The 16,480-nt window shown below is 36.0% G+C and overlaps 3 protein-coding genes across 4 annotated transcripts in view; 2 read left to right on the forward strand and 1 right to left on the reverse strand.

Moving 5' to 3' along the window:
* Positions 1-8,582, forward strand: LOC129803341 (glycosyltransferase 25 family member). Its single transcript, XM_055849821.1, has 4 exons — positions 1-377; positions 545-773; positions 6,908-7,848; positions 7,913-8,582. The coding sequence occupies exons 1-4, from the start codon at positions 196-198 to the stop codon at positions 8,391-8,393; spliced, it is 1,833 nt and encodes a 610-aa protein (XP_055705796.1). The 5' UTR covers positions 1-195; the 3' UTR covers positions 8,394-8,582.
* The window catches only part of LOC129803367 (probable 28S ribosomal protein S25, mitochondrial), a 90,886-nt gene that overhangs the window by 5,470 nt on the left and 68,936 nt on the right, over positions 1-16,480 (forward strand). The gene's annotated exons all lie outside the window — the stretch shown is intronic.
* The window catches only part of LOC129803340 (calpain-C), a 22,775-nt gene continuing 14,871 nt past the window's right edge, over positions 8,577-16,480 (reverse strand). Inside the window, exons 3-6 of the mRNA XM_055849820.1 lie at positions 12,902-14,204; positions 12,500-12,611; positions 12,171-12,435; positions 8,577-8,796 (exon numbers count right to left, since the gene is read on the reverse strand). Of these exons, the coding sequence (XP_055705795.1) occupies positions 8,711-8,796; positions 12,171-12,435; positions 12,500-12,611; positions 12,902-14,204 (1,766 nt within the window). The 3' untranslated portion in view covers positions 8,577-8,710. The remainder of the gene's footprint in view (positions 8,797-12,170; positions 12,436-12,499; positions 12,612-12,901; positions 14,205-16,480) is intronic.

Below are 16,480 nucleotides of genomic sequence, written 5' to 3' on the forward strand. Positions count from 1 at the left end.
TATTTTTATCTCGAAAAAAAAACGATCAAAAAAAGCAGTCGAGAAATAAAAGCGACCATTTCCGGATTCAAACAAAAGCGCGCTCGCTGTCAGAGATGTCAGTGTGAATCTCGCCGCCATAGACAAAAGTGCCATGAATTAAGTGGGCAGAAAGCCCAAATAAATCGGTGAAAAGTGTAGAATAATGCAGTGAAAATGAATTGGTGGATATCTACTGTACTTCTGTGCTGTGCTATCTCCGGGATGCACACCCATCAGTCCCGGAAAGAGCCCAAGATTCTCATTGTCACCCTAATACGCAACAAAGCACATACACTCCCGCTTTTCTTCACATATCTCACCCAGTTAGATTATCCCAAGGACAGAATAGCACTCTGGTGAGTACCCTTGATCACATATCGTTCTTTTTGTGCAGTCACTTCCGTCTGCGATGGGCTTTTTTTGCTCAAGTTGCAGCTTCTGATAAGGAAGTGAGGTTAGGGCATAGCTCTAAAGCGCCTTTTTCATGGGATGTTTTCTCAAAGTATCCCTTATTTTGTCCAAGGATTCGCTCGGATCACAATGCCGATGCATCCCTGGAGATTGTAGGTGAGTGGCTGAAAGAGATGAGGTCAAAATACCATTCTGTCCACTACACATTCAATGCCAGTGATCCTCTGCGTCGGGAAGAATTGTCTCCCACTCATTGGCCACTTGAGCGTTTCAAGGATGTCATTGCCATGAAGGAGGAGGCTCTAAGATTGGCCAGAGAAATCTGGGCAGACTATGTTTTTGTAAGTTTTTAAAACAAATCATTTTGAGGGATATACAGTAGCCGCAAAAATAATAGAGTCACCCTAATTCTCTTAAGATAAGAGATTCTCTCATTACGAATAGGAACCAATTTTTTTTAAAGATGAATATCGTCAGTTAAATCAGCATTTATCGTAACTTCATTTTCACGATTTTGAGATATATACATATTTGGAATCAGCGTAATTTTGTTTATTAAACGCACTTGAGAAAAAGAAATATTTATAAGCCCAATAAAAACTATTTTCAACAAAAATTATCGTAATTGGCCAATTATTAAAATGTATCAAAATTTGTCGTAACTTCCATTTTTGGGGAATTTACGACATATTTCCATACAAAATTTTCAGTAATCAGCATTTGCCGTAACTTCTCTTGCTCTTTTGCGTTGCGTGACTTGTAATAGCAGCAAAAATGTAATATTTCTCAATAAAACATTCACAAACTCTTCCAAATATCTAGTTAGACAGTGCGAATAATGCAACATGAAATCATTTTAATTCAATATTTACGAGAAAAAAGTGAGAAAAAAATTCCTACCCATCTGTCATTGGTTCCACTGAGTTAATCCGAAATCGGTTAAATATTATGCTTTTAAGGTGTATTAGGCGGGTTAAAGTTACCCTTTTCCATGTTAATTTTACCCTTTAAAAGGTGTAAAATTAACATTAAAAAATGTTGATATATTTTTACACCTAAAAAGTGTTAAAGTTATGAGGAAAAAAAGTTAATCGCACCCCTGTTTTTTTTTTCTCAGTGTCTAAACAAAATAAGCGACGTGGCGCACAAAATTTATTCAATAAAAGTTACGAAATGAATGCGTTTAGTGACAGGGATAACAGTTTATAATTGACTAATTTAGTCAAATAAAGGCGCTTATATTTCCAATATTTATTTGCCAATATTTCCATACATTGAAAGTTACGGCTTTATAAACGATGGAAGTTACGATAAAATATTATTGTATATCTTCTAACATATATGTCAATATTTCTTTTAAATCATTTTACAAATATTTTTTCGAGATAACTTACAGTTTATTAGTGCCATTTTTATTATTTGGACTCAAAAGTATCGCATTCGGGGCTCATTTTTAAGAAAAATAAAGCTGAACTGAAAATTTTGTCTCTTGAAAAGTTGTCAAAAGGATGTTACGACAAATGCTGATTTAACCGACGATATGTAGGGCAAAGCGCCCTACCATCGCACGACTCAAAGTTTGTAAAACTCAATATTTTCTCTATGTTCTTAATTTATTTGACCCATGGCTCTTTTCTAGAAATTTGAATCATCGGATGATCGAACTATTTATTCTAATTAGTCAAATTCTTTAAAAAACAATTGAAAAGAATGAATTGTTCGAAGCTTGAGTCGTCCGAAGGTTAGGGCGCGGTAGCGGTAGGGCGCTTTCCCTTACATTTCTAAAAGGTATTCTTTATTTATAAGAAATTTCACACGATAATGTAATAGGGACAACAAAAATGTTTTTTTTTTGTTTTCTATGTGGGTTTTACACAATTTTTGGGAGGTATTCTCCCGTCAATTTAAAAAAAAAGGTTTATTCTTCAAAATTTGCTTTTGTTCTCTGGATTTATTTAAATTGATGGATTTTTCATTACAAGTTTGCTAAAAAATATTTAGAACAATATTAGAACAATAGATAGGGAGCTAAAATATTATATTAAATCATTAATGGCGTTATAAAATTTTCCTATTTCTAACCAAACTTCTGTGAGAATTCTTCTCCTTCCCTTATCGTCTCAGGGTTCTATTTTTCTTCAAAATTTGTAAGTCTAACAAAATAAACTTTTTATGAGCTTCAAATCTACATACATAAATTCTGTAGACTACCTTTAGATTCTTAAATCAAATCAAAGAAGAGCAATATGAAGCACGTTTTTATCAAGAGACTGCACGCCATTAAATGAAACTAAAGTCGTGCCAGAAGGGCTTACAAAATATTCGAATGTAAAGTTTTAGCCTAAAAGTCAGCATTGGATGGGAAATTGTACAAACACAGTGAAATATCATGAAGATTTAGTCACATTCCCAGTGCAAAATTAGTTAGTTTTCTAATCAATCTGGCGATAATTTTTTTACGTCGAAAATTTAACCTTGGACAATACCATTTATCTCTGACAATACACCATATTTCCTCTTTATCCAAGACACTTTTGCTCTTATTAAAAACAGAAGCAAAACTTAATCCGTAGAATAAATACTACGAACAATCGAAAAATGACCATTTGAGTACTTTTAAAACCCAAATTGAAGTAGATAGAACCTTTAATTAATATGTGTGTTTTTTTTTTAAATTATTATTCAACTTATTTAGAAAGTGGTGATAGTGATCAGTGATGAAAAGTTGTGATATAATGAGTGAAAAAAATGGATTAAATAAAGTCTGTGACGTGACAGTATACTAATAGTAAGTACTTCTTGGTTTTTCTTTTTGGATGTGCATTTATGTGTTTATAATGAGCAGTTATGTGGAAAATAAGGAAATGTGAAGTGATCCAGTGGCATAGAAGTGTGAATTTTTCAATAATTATAATTAATGCTTAACCTAAAGCGGTCTTTAGACTAAAGATTTAGTCCAGTTCCCGAAAGTCTCAAAATTTCCAATCAATTGAGAGATTTTGCAAAATCAATTGGATATATTCGTTAAAATTTTGCAAAAATTTCGTCCTAAAAAAATTAGAACAGCTAAGCCATATAGATAAACATTAGGTTTGAAGTTCGTATAACAGTGCCATACACAATCAGTGTATAACGTATAAGGGAAATTAATTTGATATGAAGAGTAGTTTCAAACTTTCGATACGATTGTCTCCAAGATTACAGCCAGGATTTTAGCAAGAGAGAGCCAAATTGAAGGATCACCGCTTAAAGAATTGTTTTTCAAAGCCAAAGGACAAGAGTTTTCTCGAAAATCACAATAAGTCTCATTCTAATCCAATCTTTATGAGTTGGTCTTTATTGAAAAATCAATAAAATCATTTGCAAGGATCTTTAGGAACAATAATCCACTTAGAAACTGTTCTTCAAGAAAATTATATTCTTTAATCCATTTCTGCACGGATTTTAACGATTTTGATGCATTTAGAGACAAAATGTACAAAAACGTTCTTAGACCAAAAACATTTTGCAATTGGTCTGAAATGTTGGCATAAATTCTGTTTAAATTCGATTTTGATGATTTTAAATGGTTCGGGTAGTTGAGAAACATTTTCATCGGGTTTTTAGAGAATAAATAATATAGCTTCTTTTTTTTTAAATAAAAAAGAAAAGTATCCTGAATTTTCTTGGGAAGATTTATACAACGGGAAGATTTATACAATTGCCAATAATAAGGTACTATTAAGAATACTTTCAGACCTTCTGAAAGGTAATTAAAACATATCCGATTTGTTACATTTTACCCCAGGTGCCAATACGCTACGTCTAAGACTGTCCTCGTATTAGGTGAGATTCTTAACAATCTCACCTACTATAATCCTAACAAAATTTCATGTCGTCCGATCGACCTCAAACTTGGCCAAAATGTGTTTCAGCACTTCCTGATCACGAATATATATGTGGCTAATTTACGTTCCCGGCCGCTCTTTGGAGCTTAATAGCTCCTAAACTAAAAGAGATATCGACTTGCGGTTTTCGGCAAAGGTTATATATCGGGTGAAAATTGCAACTTGGTGCATTGACCCCCCACCCCCCACCCCTCCTTCCGCCATTTTGAAGACCCCCTTTTTTTTGTTTTCTCAATAGCTCCGCCCCTATGGCATCGAGCGGGCTCAAACTTTAGTATGTTATAGCTGGGCCTTAGAGCTTTCCATCAATACCAAACTTAAGGTCCCCCGACCCCCCTGACCCGAGCTATAAGGGTCCAAAAAAATTTCTTAAAATGGCCATAACTCCGGTTCTAATTGTCAGAATTTAAAAAGTGAGGGCTTTTTGGAAAGCTCTCGTGAAATGCCACTTCCCCTTCTAACATCGCAAGTTCATAAAACCACCGCTAGGGGCGCTATTATTAAAAAGAAAATTTTTAAATCTTATAAGTTAAATAACTCAAAAATTCCATTGTGCATCGGGCTGAAATTTTAGTATGTTGTAGCCGTTGATTATACCTATCAAACAAAAAAAACCTTAAGTCGATCCATAACCCCTGACCCGAGCTATAAGGGGTCAAAGTTCGAACATTGACCGGCCTCTATCTCCGGTTCTAATTAACATAGCGACATAAATTTTACCTTTTTGGTTTGGTCTCGATGAGCACTTTCAGATGGAAGTTCAAAAAGTCACCACAGGTGGCGCTGTGATAGCGTCAAAATTCATCGAAATTCAAAGTCACTTTTCTCAAAAACGGCATTGTGCAAGTTAATGAAATTTTAGTATGTTGTAGTCCAGTCTAGGACGTTTCCAAAATGGTGCGTATGTGCGCTGTGGTTTCAATAGAACCGGAGATATGAGGGGTCAAAGTTCACGAAATTCAAAAAATCATATCTCCGGTTCTATGTGACCGATTTTGATGAATGAGGGCTTAAACGAAAGATCTCACCAAATGCTACAACTTTCTAGAATATTTGAATTTCGTGGGACTAACACCAGGGGCGCCACAGTCGAAAAACCAATTTCAATATCACATAACCTCAATTATCTCGACTGTCGCTGAACCGATTTTGATGATTACTTCAACATAATTGTAGAGCACATTTGTCTCTACATTTCGTCCATACATCATTTTCCACTCAGACTACGCTATCACTCCGATTTTGCCGTTTAAGTGTGAAAAAATTGATTTTTCCAATAATAACGCTTTGAAATCACTCAGATGCCAATTTGACTGCCTCTACTCCACCAAGACACTTAAAATATGGTTTTAAATGGAAAGTCCCACAAAATACAACAATTCTTTGATATAGTTGAAGTTCAACAAATGAACACTTGGGGCACTCTGGATGAAAAAACGAGTTAAGAAACAAAAAACCTCGCTTATCTTGGCTTCTGAGTAATCGATGAGTTCAAGTTCTACGGCAAAATTATAGAGAACATTCTGGTCTACATTTCACCCATAAAACACTTTTCTGTCAGTTCATCCAAATCCTTGATATTTTGGTTTAAATACAAAATTTGTAAAATTTTACGAATTTGATTCAAGATAACTGAATGGCGTCTCCCAACTTCAGCTCCAAATCGAATTTGCATGCATTCCGAGTTAGCTCACGTTAAGAATCTCACCTACATAAGCCGGTTAGGATTATCTGTCCCTTTATTTAACCTTCTAGTGGAGACCGGGGAGGTTTGGGACACTTTTTCATGTTTTGACTTTGATACAGTATTCCAAAAAATCTCAATAGTGTATTACGATTTTATGCGGTCTATAGGATACTTATATAGATATTGACTTTATAAAAAGCACTCGATAGAATTTGAAAAACAACTGACTGATGTGGGGCAGTATGGGACGCAAAAGGGGATGTTTAGGACGCGTTTTTTGGCATAATTTGCATTATGGGAGTATGTTAATTAATTTGAAATGCTAGATTAAAAATATTTCTAACAGAAATAAAAATGTTCAATTCTTTTATTTCATACTTAGAAATTATTATCAATTTTATTTGTACAGTAGAGTCATTTATTATCAATCAATTATTTAAAGTATTTTCTTTTTATTTTCCACCTAAGGTAAAGTGCCCTCAAGTCGACCGGTTCCTCAATTCGACCGGTAGAGTTATTTATTCAATTTATTTATATATGCACTAATATTTGGCGTATGATCTAACATTAATAGGTAAATTATTCCATGAATAAATACGAATCAGTGACAATATTATAGAAATTTACCATTAAAACATTCAAATATTGATCCCCGCTCGAGTTGAGGAACCGGTCGACTTGAGGGCACTTTACCTTACCTTTCTTTGTTTTTTTTATTCTAAACATTGCAATTGTGAAATTCCTCAGGCGAATAGATTTTTTTTGTTGAAAAATCGAAATTGTTTTGATAAATTGGGATTTCTTAATTAAGAAATAGGTGACTTTTTCCAACTGACTCTATTCTTATTGCGGAGACTGTTTTTTTTGGAAGTTGCTGAGTTTCTTTTTCTCATGAATTTAGTTTTTGGATGCTGATGCCTTTCTCACAAATCCCTCAACACTGAGGAATTTGGTGAGCATTGGAGCACCCATTGTGGCTCCAATGCTGACATCCGATGGGCTGTACTCCAATTACTGGTGTGGCATGTCCGAAGATTTCTACTATGAGCGCACTGAGGAGTACAAGAAAATTCTCAATAGGGAAAATGTTGGAGTTTTCTCTGTGCCAATGGTACATAGTGCTGTTCTTGTCGATCTCAATCATCCTGAAAGTGATTTGCTGACTTTTGACAAGGATGTCCTCAATTTCCATTTGGAATCTCTCAATTCTCAGCACACTTACAATGGTCCAGTCGATGACATCATCATTTTTGCCATGTCAGCCAATTACTCAGGAATTCCCATGAAGATTTCCAATGAGGTGGCTTTTGGGTATATAATGGTGCCATTGGAGCAAGATGAGGATATCCGGAGGGATCAGGATCAAATGACAAATATTCGTTTGATGATATGGAATGATCTGGAGCGATTGGATGTACTTCCGAATCTTAGGAAGTACATCAAAGAGCCGAAAAAGGATCGAATGACACTTTCGAGGATTTTTATGGTGAATCTCAAGCGTCGTCCTGAGAGACGATGGAAGATGGAAGGGAGTTTTAGGGAATTGGGACTCGATGTTGAGTACTTTGAAGCTGTGGATGGAAGGGAAATTGATGAGGAGTTCTTAAATGATTGGGAAATTGACTTTCTGCCAGGATATGCTGATCCCTATCACAAGAGACCTATGACAATGGGTGAAGTGGGGTGTTTTCTCAGTCATCTGTCCATCTGGCGCAGAATTGTCAATGAGAATCTTCAGGAAGTTCTGATCCTTGAGGATGACATTCGTTTTGAACCTTTCTTCCGGGATAGATTCAGCAGTTTGCTAAATGAAGCCCGTTATCGAGGGAATTGGGATCTCATGTAATTATTTTCAAGATTTTCTAGTTCTTAGAAGAAATTTCAGTAGTATTTCTTATCCGTTCAGATATTTAGGTAGGAAGCGTCTGCATGAGTCTTCAGAACCCTGGGTGGAAGATTCCAATCAGCTCGTCTATCCGTCATATTCCTACTGGACATTGGGCTATCTTATATCCAAGCAGGGCGCTAAAAAACTCCTGGAAGCTCATCCATTGGCCAAATTGGTGCCAGTGGATGAATTTCTGCCCATAATGTTCGATAAACATCCCAATGATGAGTGGAAAAGTGCCTTTTCACCGAGAAACCTCATTGCCATGAGTGCTGCTCCACTTCAACTCTATCCCACCCATTATACCGGTGAAGAAGGATATATTTCTGACACTGAAGACTCCATCCAGATTCCCCTCAATTCCGGCGAAGTTTTCGATGTGCCGAGAAAGAGTGACAAGGCCAATCAGGCACTTGAAATGGACAAAGTAGGAAAACCCCTTCTTGATGGTGCCATAAATGATCGCTGGACGAATAAGGAGGATCACAGCGATCTCTAGAGACTCTCCAAGACAATTTTTCTTAGTCCATATGATGTGCCTTAATGCCAAATAATGAGCAATAGAGTTAAATATTTTTTATACAAATTCTGCTTTTTTGCATTTAAAGTGTCTTTTATACCAAGAAATAAAATCTCTTCTAAATGTGTTTCTTTTTAAGCAAATGATCAATAAAACGATCTCTCACGATTTCATGCCATTTTATTGTCTCGATAGCAAAATTAGATATCCTCAGATAAAAATTTATAAATTATTAACAAGAAGATGAGTACAAAAGAATTCGTGATCGTACGGAGATTACAATCACTGTATGAGGCTTAACACATTAGAGCGCATTTGATCCACTCTGCTAGACCAAGTTTGATGACGCCATCTTGATTTAAATCCTTCACCTTGAAGATTTCTGGAAAAATAAAGTGAAAAAAAAACATATCTTAGTGATGCACAATTTATTAAAATAGTGGCGAATTTTTATTTGATTTAGGGCAGAATCACATTGACAGTAAAATGTTCACCGTCACCGTCAAAACCTCACCGTATTTCGTTAATTTACGCATTTTCATTGCAATTCTTACGAAAATTCTCAATTACCGTATTACCTTATCTCATACTCAGTGGCACTAGGTGAAAATAATGTAAGAAGATTGAAGAAACAAAACGAAAATTCGATAAACGGTGAGCAAAAAAAAACTAAGAGAAGTTAATCGTATAGTTTTTTTTTGCTCACCGTTTATCGCATTTTCGTTTTATTTATACAATTTTCTTATACTATTTTCACCTAGTGCCACCGAGTATGAGATAAGGTAATACGGTAATTGAAAATTTGCGTAAAAATTGCAATAAAAATGCGTAAATCAACGAAATATAGTGAGCATTTTACTGTCAATGTGATTCTGCCCTTAAACTGGTCCATGGCAAAATTAACCAGAGTGAATTTCAATCGAATCAACAATGAAAGTTCAATTACCGGAATTTTACTGTTTCATTACATACATTCGTATTCACAATTCCAAGACCTTTCATTTAAATCCAATCTTGACCAAATCGGTTAAGAAATAAGCTCTCTGGAGCAATTTAACGTTGAAAATTTGAAAATGCCCAAATTTCCCGTCATAGATATCTATGTACCCTATAGACGAAGTATGTACCTCAACTACCACCAAAATGTATCAAACAACGAAGAGTCGTTGGATTCGTTTTCGGAATAAACCAAAAAAATGGTTTTTGAACTGTTTACTGCTTACTGTTCGGTCTGTAAACCAGTAAACACAAAAAAAACAGCGTTACTCAAAGTTTTAGGATTTCGGAAGTCCAACAAATGCAAATCTTCCAAGGTGCCTGATGCTTTTTCCATCTGATATTTTTAATCCGGAATTATCACACTAGAAAATTTCACATTAAAGGTCAAGTGAAAAGTTGCTCATTAAAACTTCTAGAACCAGATCATTTTGTATTCTCGATAGTTGTAGTTCCAAATGTCGGTTTCCTGATGCACAGCCTCAATTAATTCGGCCACCATCTCATTTGACCACAAAATCCTAGAAGTTTATGAAGGAATATAAAATGTAGGGGAAGTGTACCAAATTTCGGCCAGCTTCTAATTTAGGCCACTCTGAGTGTAATTTCGGCCATGGAAATAAATTAATTAAAATTATGTATGTAATCTTCGAATAGTCAATGAATTCATTTAGTTTTTAAATATTTATTCATTTTAGAATGTATTAACACAAAGACCGACATTTTAGTGTTAAAAGAGTCTTACAAAAAATGTGACAGTTCGATTGTGTTTCTAGCAGTCTTACGATTTGTGGTGAAGTGCAGAAGGTTTTCCTTCGGTGTTTTTCGTGAAAATTGACTAGTTTTCATTAAAGATTATTTCTGTTTATGTTAATAGTGAATCAATCTTTAAATTTCGGGTGAAATTTCAATAAAGTAGTACCTGATGAAACTTTAATGAGCAAATTTTGCTCTTAAATTCGCTCACTTCTCATTAATTTGCTCATTAATTATCAATCGTATTTATGCTATTTTAATCTATTTAAACCAATTTTTGTGACTCAAGTTCACTTTTTTATCACTAAATGAATCAATTTCTAAAAGCTCTTGACGAAAATTGCACATTAGGACACAAATCAGTAACAATTAATGTGAATCACATTAAAATTTTAATAAGAAATTCTCTAGTGTGACACCACGGTAAAAGAGCGAAGAATTTTCAAATTTTTCTTCGTTTTTGAATGTTTATTTTTTATGAACTGAATCAGTTATTACTTCAAAACCTTTTCAAAATATTTGTTGAGTGTTTCTGAGCTCGGTTTGTAAATGAACTAAAGCTAATCTAAAATCCTGTGGGAAGAAAGCGTCAGGATGAATGATTCGCAATTCTCATCAATGTAGAGATAAACAATAATTTCTTCACCAAGAAATTTCATGTTTTTTGAATGAAATTATGTTTGTCGACATCAATAACAGAGAGATAAAGAATTTCGTTCCTGCAAAAAAGATCTGTTCCTTGAACTTCAAAAGTGTTATAAAGGAACTAATCTTGACGATTGAAGGATTATTTTTTCTTTACTAAAATGATAATCCAGTGATCATTAGACGAGAAAGTTCAGCCGAATACATCTCCTCTCAAAGCAGGAACTGTCCACAGCAAGATCTCTTCTTTGATCTTCACATTTTGAAGTATTATTATTCTTCTACTAAAATGATAATCCGGTGATCGTCGGATGGGAACGTTCAGCCCAAAACATTCCTTCCTAAACCAAGAATTCCCCAAGGGAAGATCTGTTCTTCGATCTTCAAATCAAAAGTTTTATGAAGGAATTAATTTGGACAATTGAAGTATTATTATTCTTCTACCAAAACGATATCCGTTGATCGTCGGACGAGAAAGTTCAGCCCAAAACTTTTCTTTCCAAACCAAGAACTCTCCACAGGAAGATCTGTTCTTTAATTATCAAAAGTTTTATGAAGGAACGAATCTAGACTATTGAAGTATTATTATTCTTTTACTAAAATGATAATCCGGTGATCATCGGATGGGAACGTTCAGCTTTACATTCCTTCATAACCAAGTTACATTCCTTAATAAACCACGAACTCCCTACAGGTAGATCTGTTCTTTGATCTTCAAAAGTTTTATGAAGGAACGAATCTAAACGATTGAAGCATTATTATTCTTTTACTAAAACGATAATCTGGTAATCGTCGGATAGAAACGTTCAGCCCAAAACATTCTTTCCTAAACCAAGAATTCCCCACGGGAAGATCTGTTCTTTGATCTTCACAAGTGTCATGAAGGAACGAATCTAGACGTTTGGAGCATTATTATTCCTTTATTAAAATGATAATCAAGTGATAATTATACGAGAAAGTTCAGCCGAACACATCTCTTCTCAGAGCAGGAACTGTCTACAGAAAGATCTGTTCTTTGATCTTCACATTTTTAAGAAGGAACGAATCTAGACGATTGAAGTATTCTTATTCTTTTACCAAAACGATAATCCGGTAATCGTCGGACGAGAAAGTTTAGCCCAAAACTTTTCTTCCCAAACCAAGAACTCCCCACAGGAAGATCTGTTCTTTGATCTTCAAAAGTTTTATGAAGAGACGAATCTAGACGATTGAAGCATTATTATTCTTCTGTTACCAAAACGATAATCTGATCTGTTCTTTGATCTTTGATAAGATCTGTTCTTTGGTCTTCAAACGTGTCATGAAGGAATTAATCTATGTGGGATTTCTCTAAAGAATCACATATGGAAAACGACTTACCGAATGCCATTGTGAGGTGTAAGATCGCAGAGACGTAGTCTCCAAGACGCAATGTTCCATCGCGTCTCATGTAACGTAGAACGAGGATTGAAAGTATCTCCGTAGAGAGTTGGAAGCCAACATCGTAGAGAGCATCACGGAGACGTTCTGCACGCAAAATGCCTGATTTCTCCTTGGTGTGTATCTTGAAAACGCCTTGCCAGGATTTCAGATTCACCATGAATACTTTGAAGTCGGTGAATGTGATTCGACCACGATTGGTTTTCTGTAGAAGAACAGGGATATTTAGGAAGTCGTTGGAATAAAAATAATATTGAAAGTATTCTTACGTCCATAAGACAAACAACTTGACGACAGACATCAAGACTGGCGCAGGACTTGATGTAGTCATTGGGCAGACAAGCCTCGAGTAGTTCCTGGAGATCATAACAGTTGATGGTTCTGAAATGACACAAAAATGTTGGATATAACTTTTATTTGATCGCATCGATCTTATTTTTTGATCAACTCAATTGCATCGATCTGTTACTCAATCGTTGATCATGCTGATCAGACTTTGTAAATTACCAATCTCTCTGATAAGTTACTCTGCTCGGTAGACGTACCGATCGGTTACTGTTCTTTACGATTGATATTGTCGATGAGTGTTTGTGATTTACCAACCACTTTGCTCGGTTGATTACAACGATCAGATACTTCGATCGTCTGATTACAGTGTGAAGTGAACTTACTTGTGATCATCAGCGAGCTGAAGAAAGACAGGTTCGTATTGAGCCGTTCCACTGCCGCTGAGATCGGCCTGGATCTTCTGGGAGGCGTTGAGGGATGGAAATGGATCTAGAAGAAGCATGGTCTGCGTTTCTAGCAATGATAGGCGGATTGAGGAGCCAAGTACGCGCACCGAGAACGCAGACTCTTCCATGGGTTCGAACGTTGTGGCCATTATGAGGTATCTACCAGCATCGAGGCAGCACCTTTGGCTGATTTGCCGAGAGTTAGTGTATTGTGAATTCTGGAGGCTTTTGTGTTTCTTAAAAAAGGACTTCGGAAGGCATTCTGAGATCTTATTCTGCACCGTGCTCAGGTTGTACAGTGTAAAACCAATCACTTTGGGCTCCATTACACTGTGCTGATTCAACGAAATGATCACGTCCTCCTTCTCGTTGAGGAAGAGTTGAAGCTGAGGATTGATGTGGAAAGAATCTGGATTGTTGCGACATCCACCTGCTGTAACTCCTTTCCTCCAAGCGCCCTGATACATTCGCATCAGCCACTTTCGAGATTTATCCGAAAGTGAGGGCTCATCGCGAGCTGTGTCAGAATCAAGATGGACACACTCGAGATGTGTGAAAATCTGCGTGAGATCCGCAAAAGACATCCAAAAGTCGCCTATATCGAGCTGACCGAGTAAGCGATCACGCTCCTGAACGGATACTCTATCCCAGGAGTTAGATAGCGATGACCAGTCTCCGTTATAGCCACCACCATTTCCGAAATTACCCAGGGACATGGGATCCCTGAGGCGTACGAGTTGCACAGAGTCCCCCATGAGAGTTTCTGCTTTATCCAGAGAGCACAGTCGGTAGTTGCTGCCCACGCAGATGCCGCTGGGCAACTTCTCGAGCTGATTGCGTATTTGGGCAGTATTGGTGCTGGTATTTACAGTGCATGTCACGATACTCGTGGTGTCCAGGAGGCTATACATGATGGCTGGACGAATGGGTACATTGTCCGCTCGAATGGGAATGGATTCGGTGATACCGCCCGTGAGATCGGCCAAACCGTCCAGGAGAGTGCCGTACTTGAGAGCTTCATAGCTCCCGTGCAGCTTGGCATATGCCTTCTCCAGTAGCCCCGGCCAGAAGCAATTGGTGTTCTGTGCCTGCAGAAAGGCCAACTTGCCATTTATCGTTGGTAATCGATCATCGACTAGAACTTCCACCCATTCACCGCACCACCACAGCCGAAAGCGGAATACACCGTAGTAGGGTGACTCAAAACTCTGGTCTGCTGGAACGACCCGGTAAAAGAGCCCTGAAAAAGACCAATAATAAATTGAGTTTCAATGGAACGCATATTAACACTTGCAAAATATATCGAATTTAATTTATAGAGCTATAATATTTTTTTTATATTATGTAAAAACTAAATGTGGTAATAAATCTTTTTCAAATAACTATTTTATAAGATATAAATGTTGCAGAAACTGCAATAAAATTATCTTACTTATACTTTTTCCACGATAAAAATAATTTTTATAGACGTTCACGCAATATGTTTGATTGTTTATGAAAATTAGGTTTTCTAATATTTATTTTTTATTATTCAGTAACTCTTGTAATTTTCTATTGTTCTTGCACCTTGCACATAGGAATTATGAAGTTTTCAAACTTCTAAAAAGTTGTGTAACTTTTATATTTACATGCTTAGAATATATTTGACTTATGTACTAAGGAAAACGCTACTGTGGAAAGCATAGTTATGTCTGGTCTCTCTCATTTATTGGATTACAGAGAGCTCATACATTTTAAGATTATCAAATTCAGTTGTTACTGGATTACTCAGTGTGATCACAACTGGACTACAACGACTAGTCATTACTGCTTTACTGATGTTAGTTATTGCTGGTTTATTAAGGCCAGTCACTATTAGATTTTTGGGACCAGTCGTTACTGGATTACTGAGTGTGATTATAAGTGGACTACAAGGCCTAATCATTACTACTACTTTACTGGAAACAGCCGCCACTGGTTTATAGGGGCTAGTTGCTATGAGACTATTACACACAGTCGTTACTGGATTACTGAGTGTGATCATAATTGGATTATGAGGTCTAGTTCAGGGATGTGCAAGAACCGTTTGAAACCGAATAAACGTCAAAATAAGTTTATTCAAGTAGCGTTTTGACCATTGACGTATAAGTTTCATTTGACGTTTATTCGGTTTCAAACGTTTCCTGCACCTCTGGTCTAGTTATTACTGCTTCACTTGGCCCAATCATTACTGGTACTCAGAAGCCAGTTATAACTAATTTACAAAGGCCAGTTATTACTAAACTATTAAGCCTAGTCGTTACTGCTTCACTGAGGTTAGTCATCCCTGGTTTATAAAACCGGACACTATTAGATTTTTGACCCAATCGCTACTGGATTACTAAGTGTAATTATAAGTGGACTACAATGCCTTGTCATTACTGATTTGTAAAGGCCAGTCATTATTGGATTATTAGGTCCAATCGTTACTGCTTTACTGAGTGTAATCATAAATGAACTACAAGGCATTGTCATTAGTCTACTGGACACCATCGTTATTGGTTTACGAAGGCCAGTTATAAGACTATTAGGCACAGTCGTTACTGGATAACTGAGTGTAATTGTAATTGTAGGCCTACACAGTAAAAAAATTTTGGCTGCTTTACCATGATTTTCATTGTAAATTTTACATTAAACATGTAATCGTGTGTACTAATACACATTTGTGTAATTTGTACACATTTTGTCTGAAAACTGTGTAATTAGTACAACTTTTATTTGAAAACTGTGTAATTTTACACGAAATATGTAAGAAAATATACAAAACTGAGTAATCATTCTCAGTTGATTACATGGTTTACAATTACATAAAATTTTAATTACACATTTTCAGATTACACGTTTTGTTGAAATACATAATTTATGTAACTTTACAAGAATAATCGCCGTAAGAAAGCAAGACAACGATTATCCTTGTAAATTTTTTTTACTGTGTAGATATTACTCATTTACTGGGGCCAGTCGTTACTGGTTTACAAACTTTACTAAATTACTGAGTGTAATTTCAACTGGATTACAAGACCTAGTCGTTACTGCTATACTGAAGCCAGTTATTACTGGTTTATAAAGGCCAGTTTGTATTAGATTATTGGGTCCAGTTGTTACAGGACTACTGAGTGTGATCATAACTGAACTACAACGTCTAGTAATTATGCCCAAACTTTACTAAATTACTGAGTGTAATTTCAACTGGATTACAAGACCTAGTCGTTACTCTATGCTGAAACCAGTTATTACTGATTTATAAAGGCCAGTTTTTATTAGATTATTGGGTCCAGGTGTTACAGGACTACTGAGTGTGATCATGACTGAACTACAACGCCTAGTAATTACTGATTTACTGGGTTCAATATTGTATTGCAATGAGTGCAATCATGACTACTGGTCTAAGATCATTACTAATTTACAGAGGTTAGTCATTATTCCATTTTTGGATCCAGTCGTTACTGAATTACTGAATGAGTATAATCAGAAGTGGACCATAAGGCGTAGTCGTTC

The sequence above is a fragment of the Phlebotomus papatasi genome, chromosome 2 (genome assembly GCF_024763615.1).
Source record: "Phlebotomus papatasi isolate M1 chromosome 2, Ppap_2.1, whole genome shotgun sequence".
In the NCBI taxonomy this organism is placed as follows: domain Eukaryota; kingdom Metazoa; phylum Arthropoda; class Insecta; order Diptera; family Psychodidae; genus Phlebotomus; species Phlebotomus papatasi.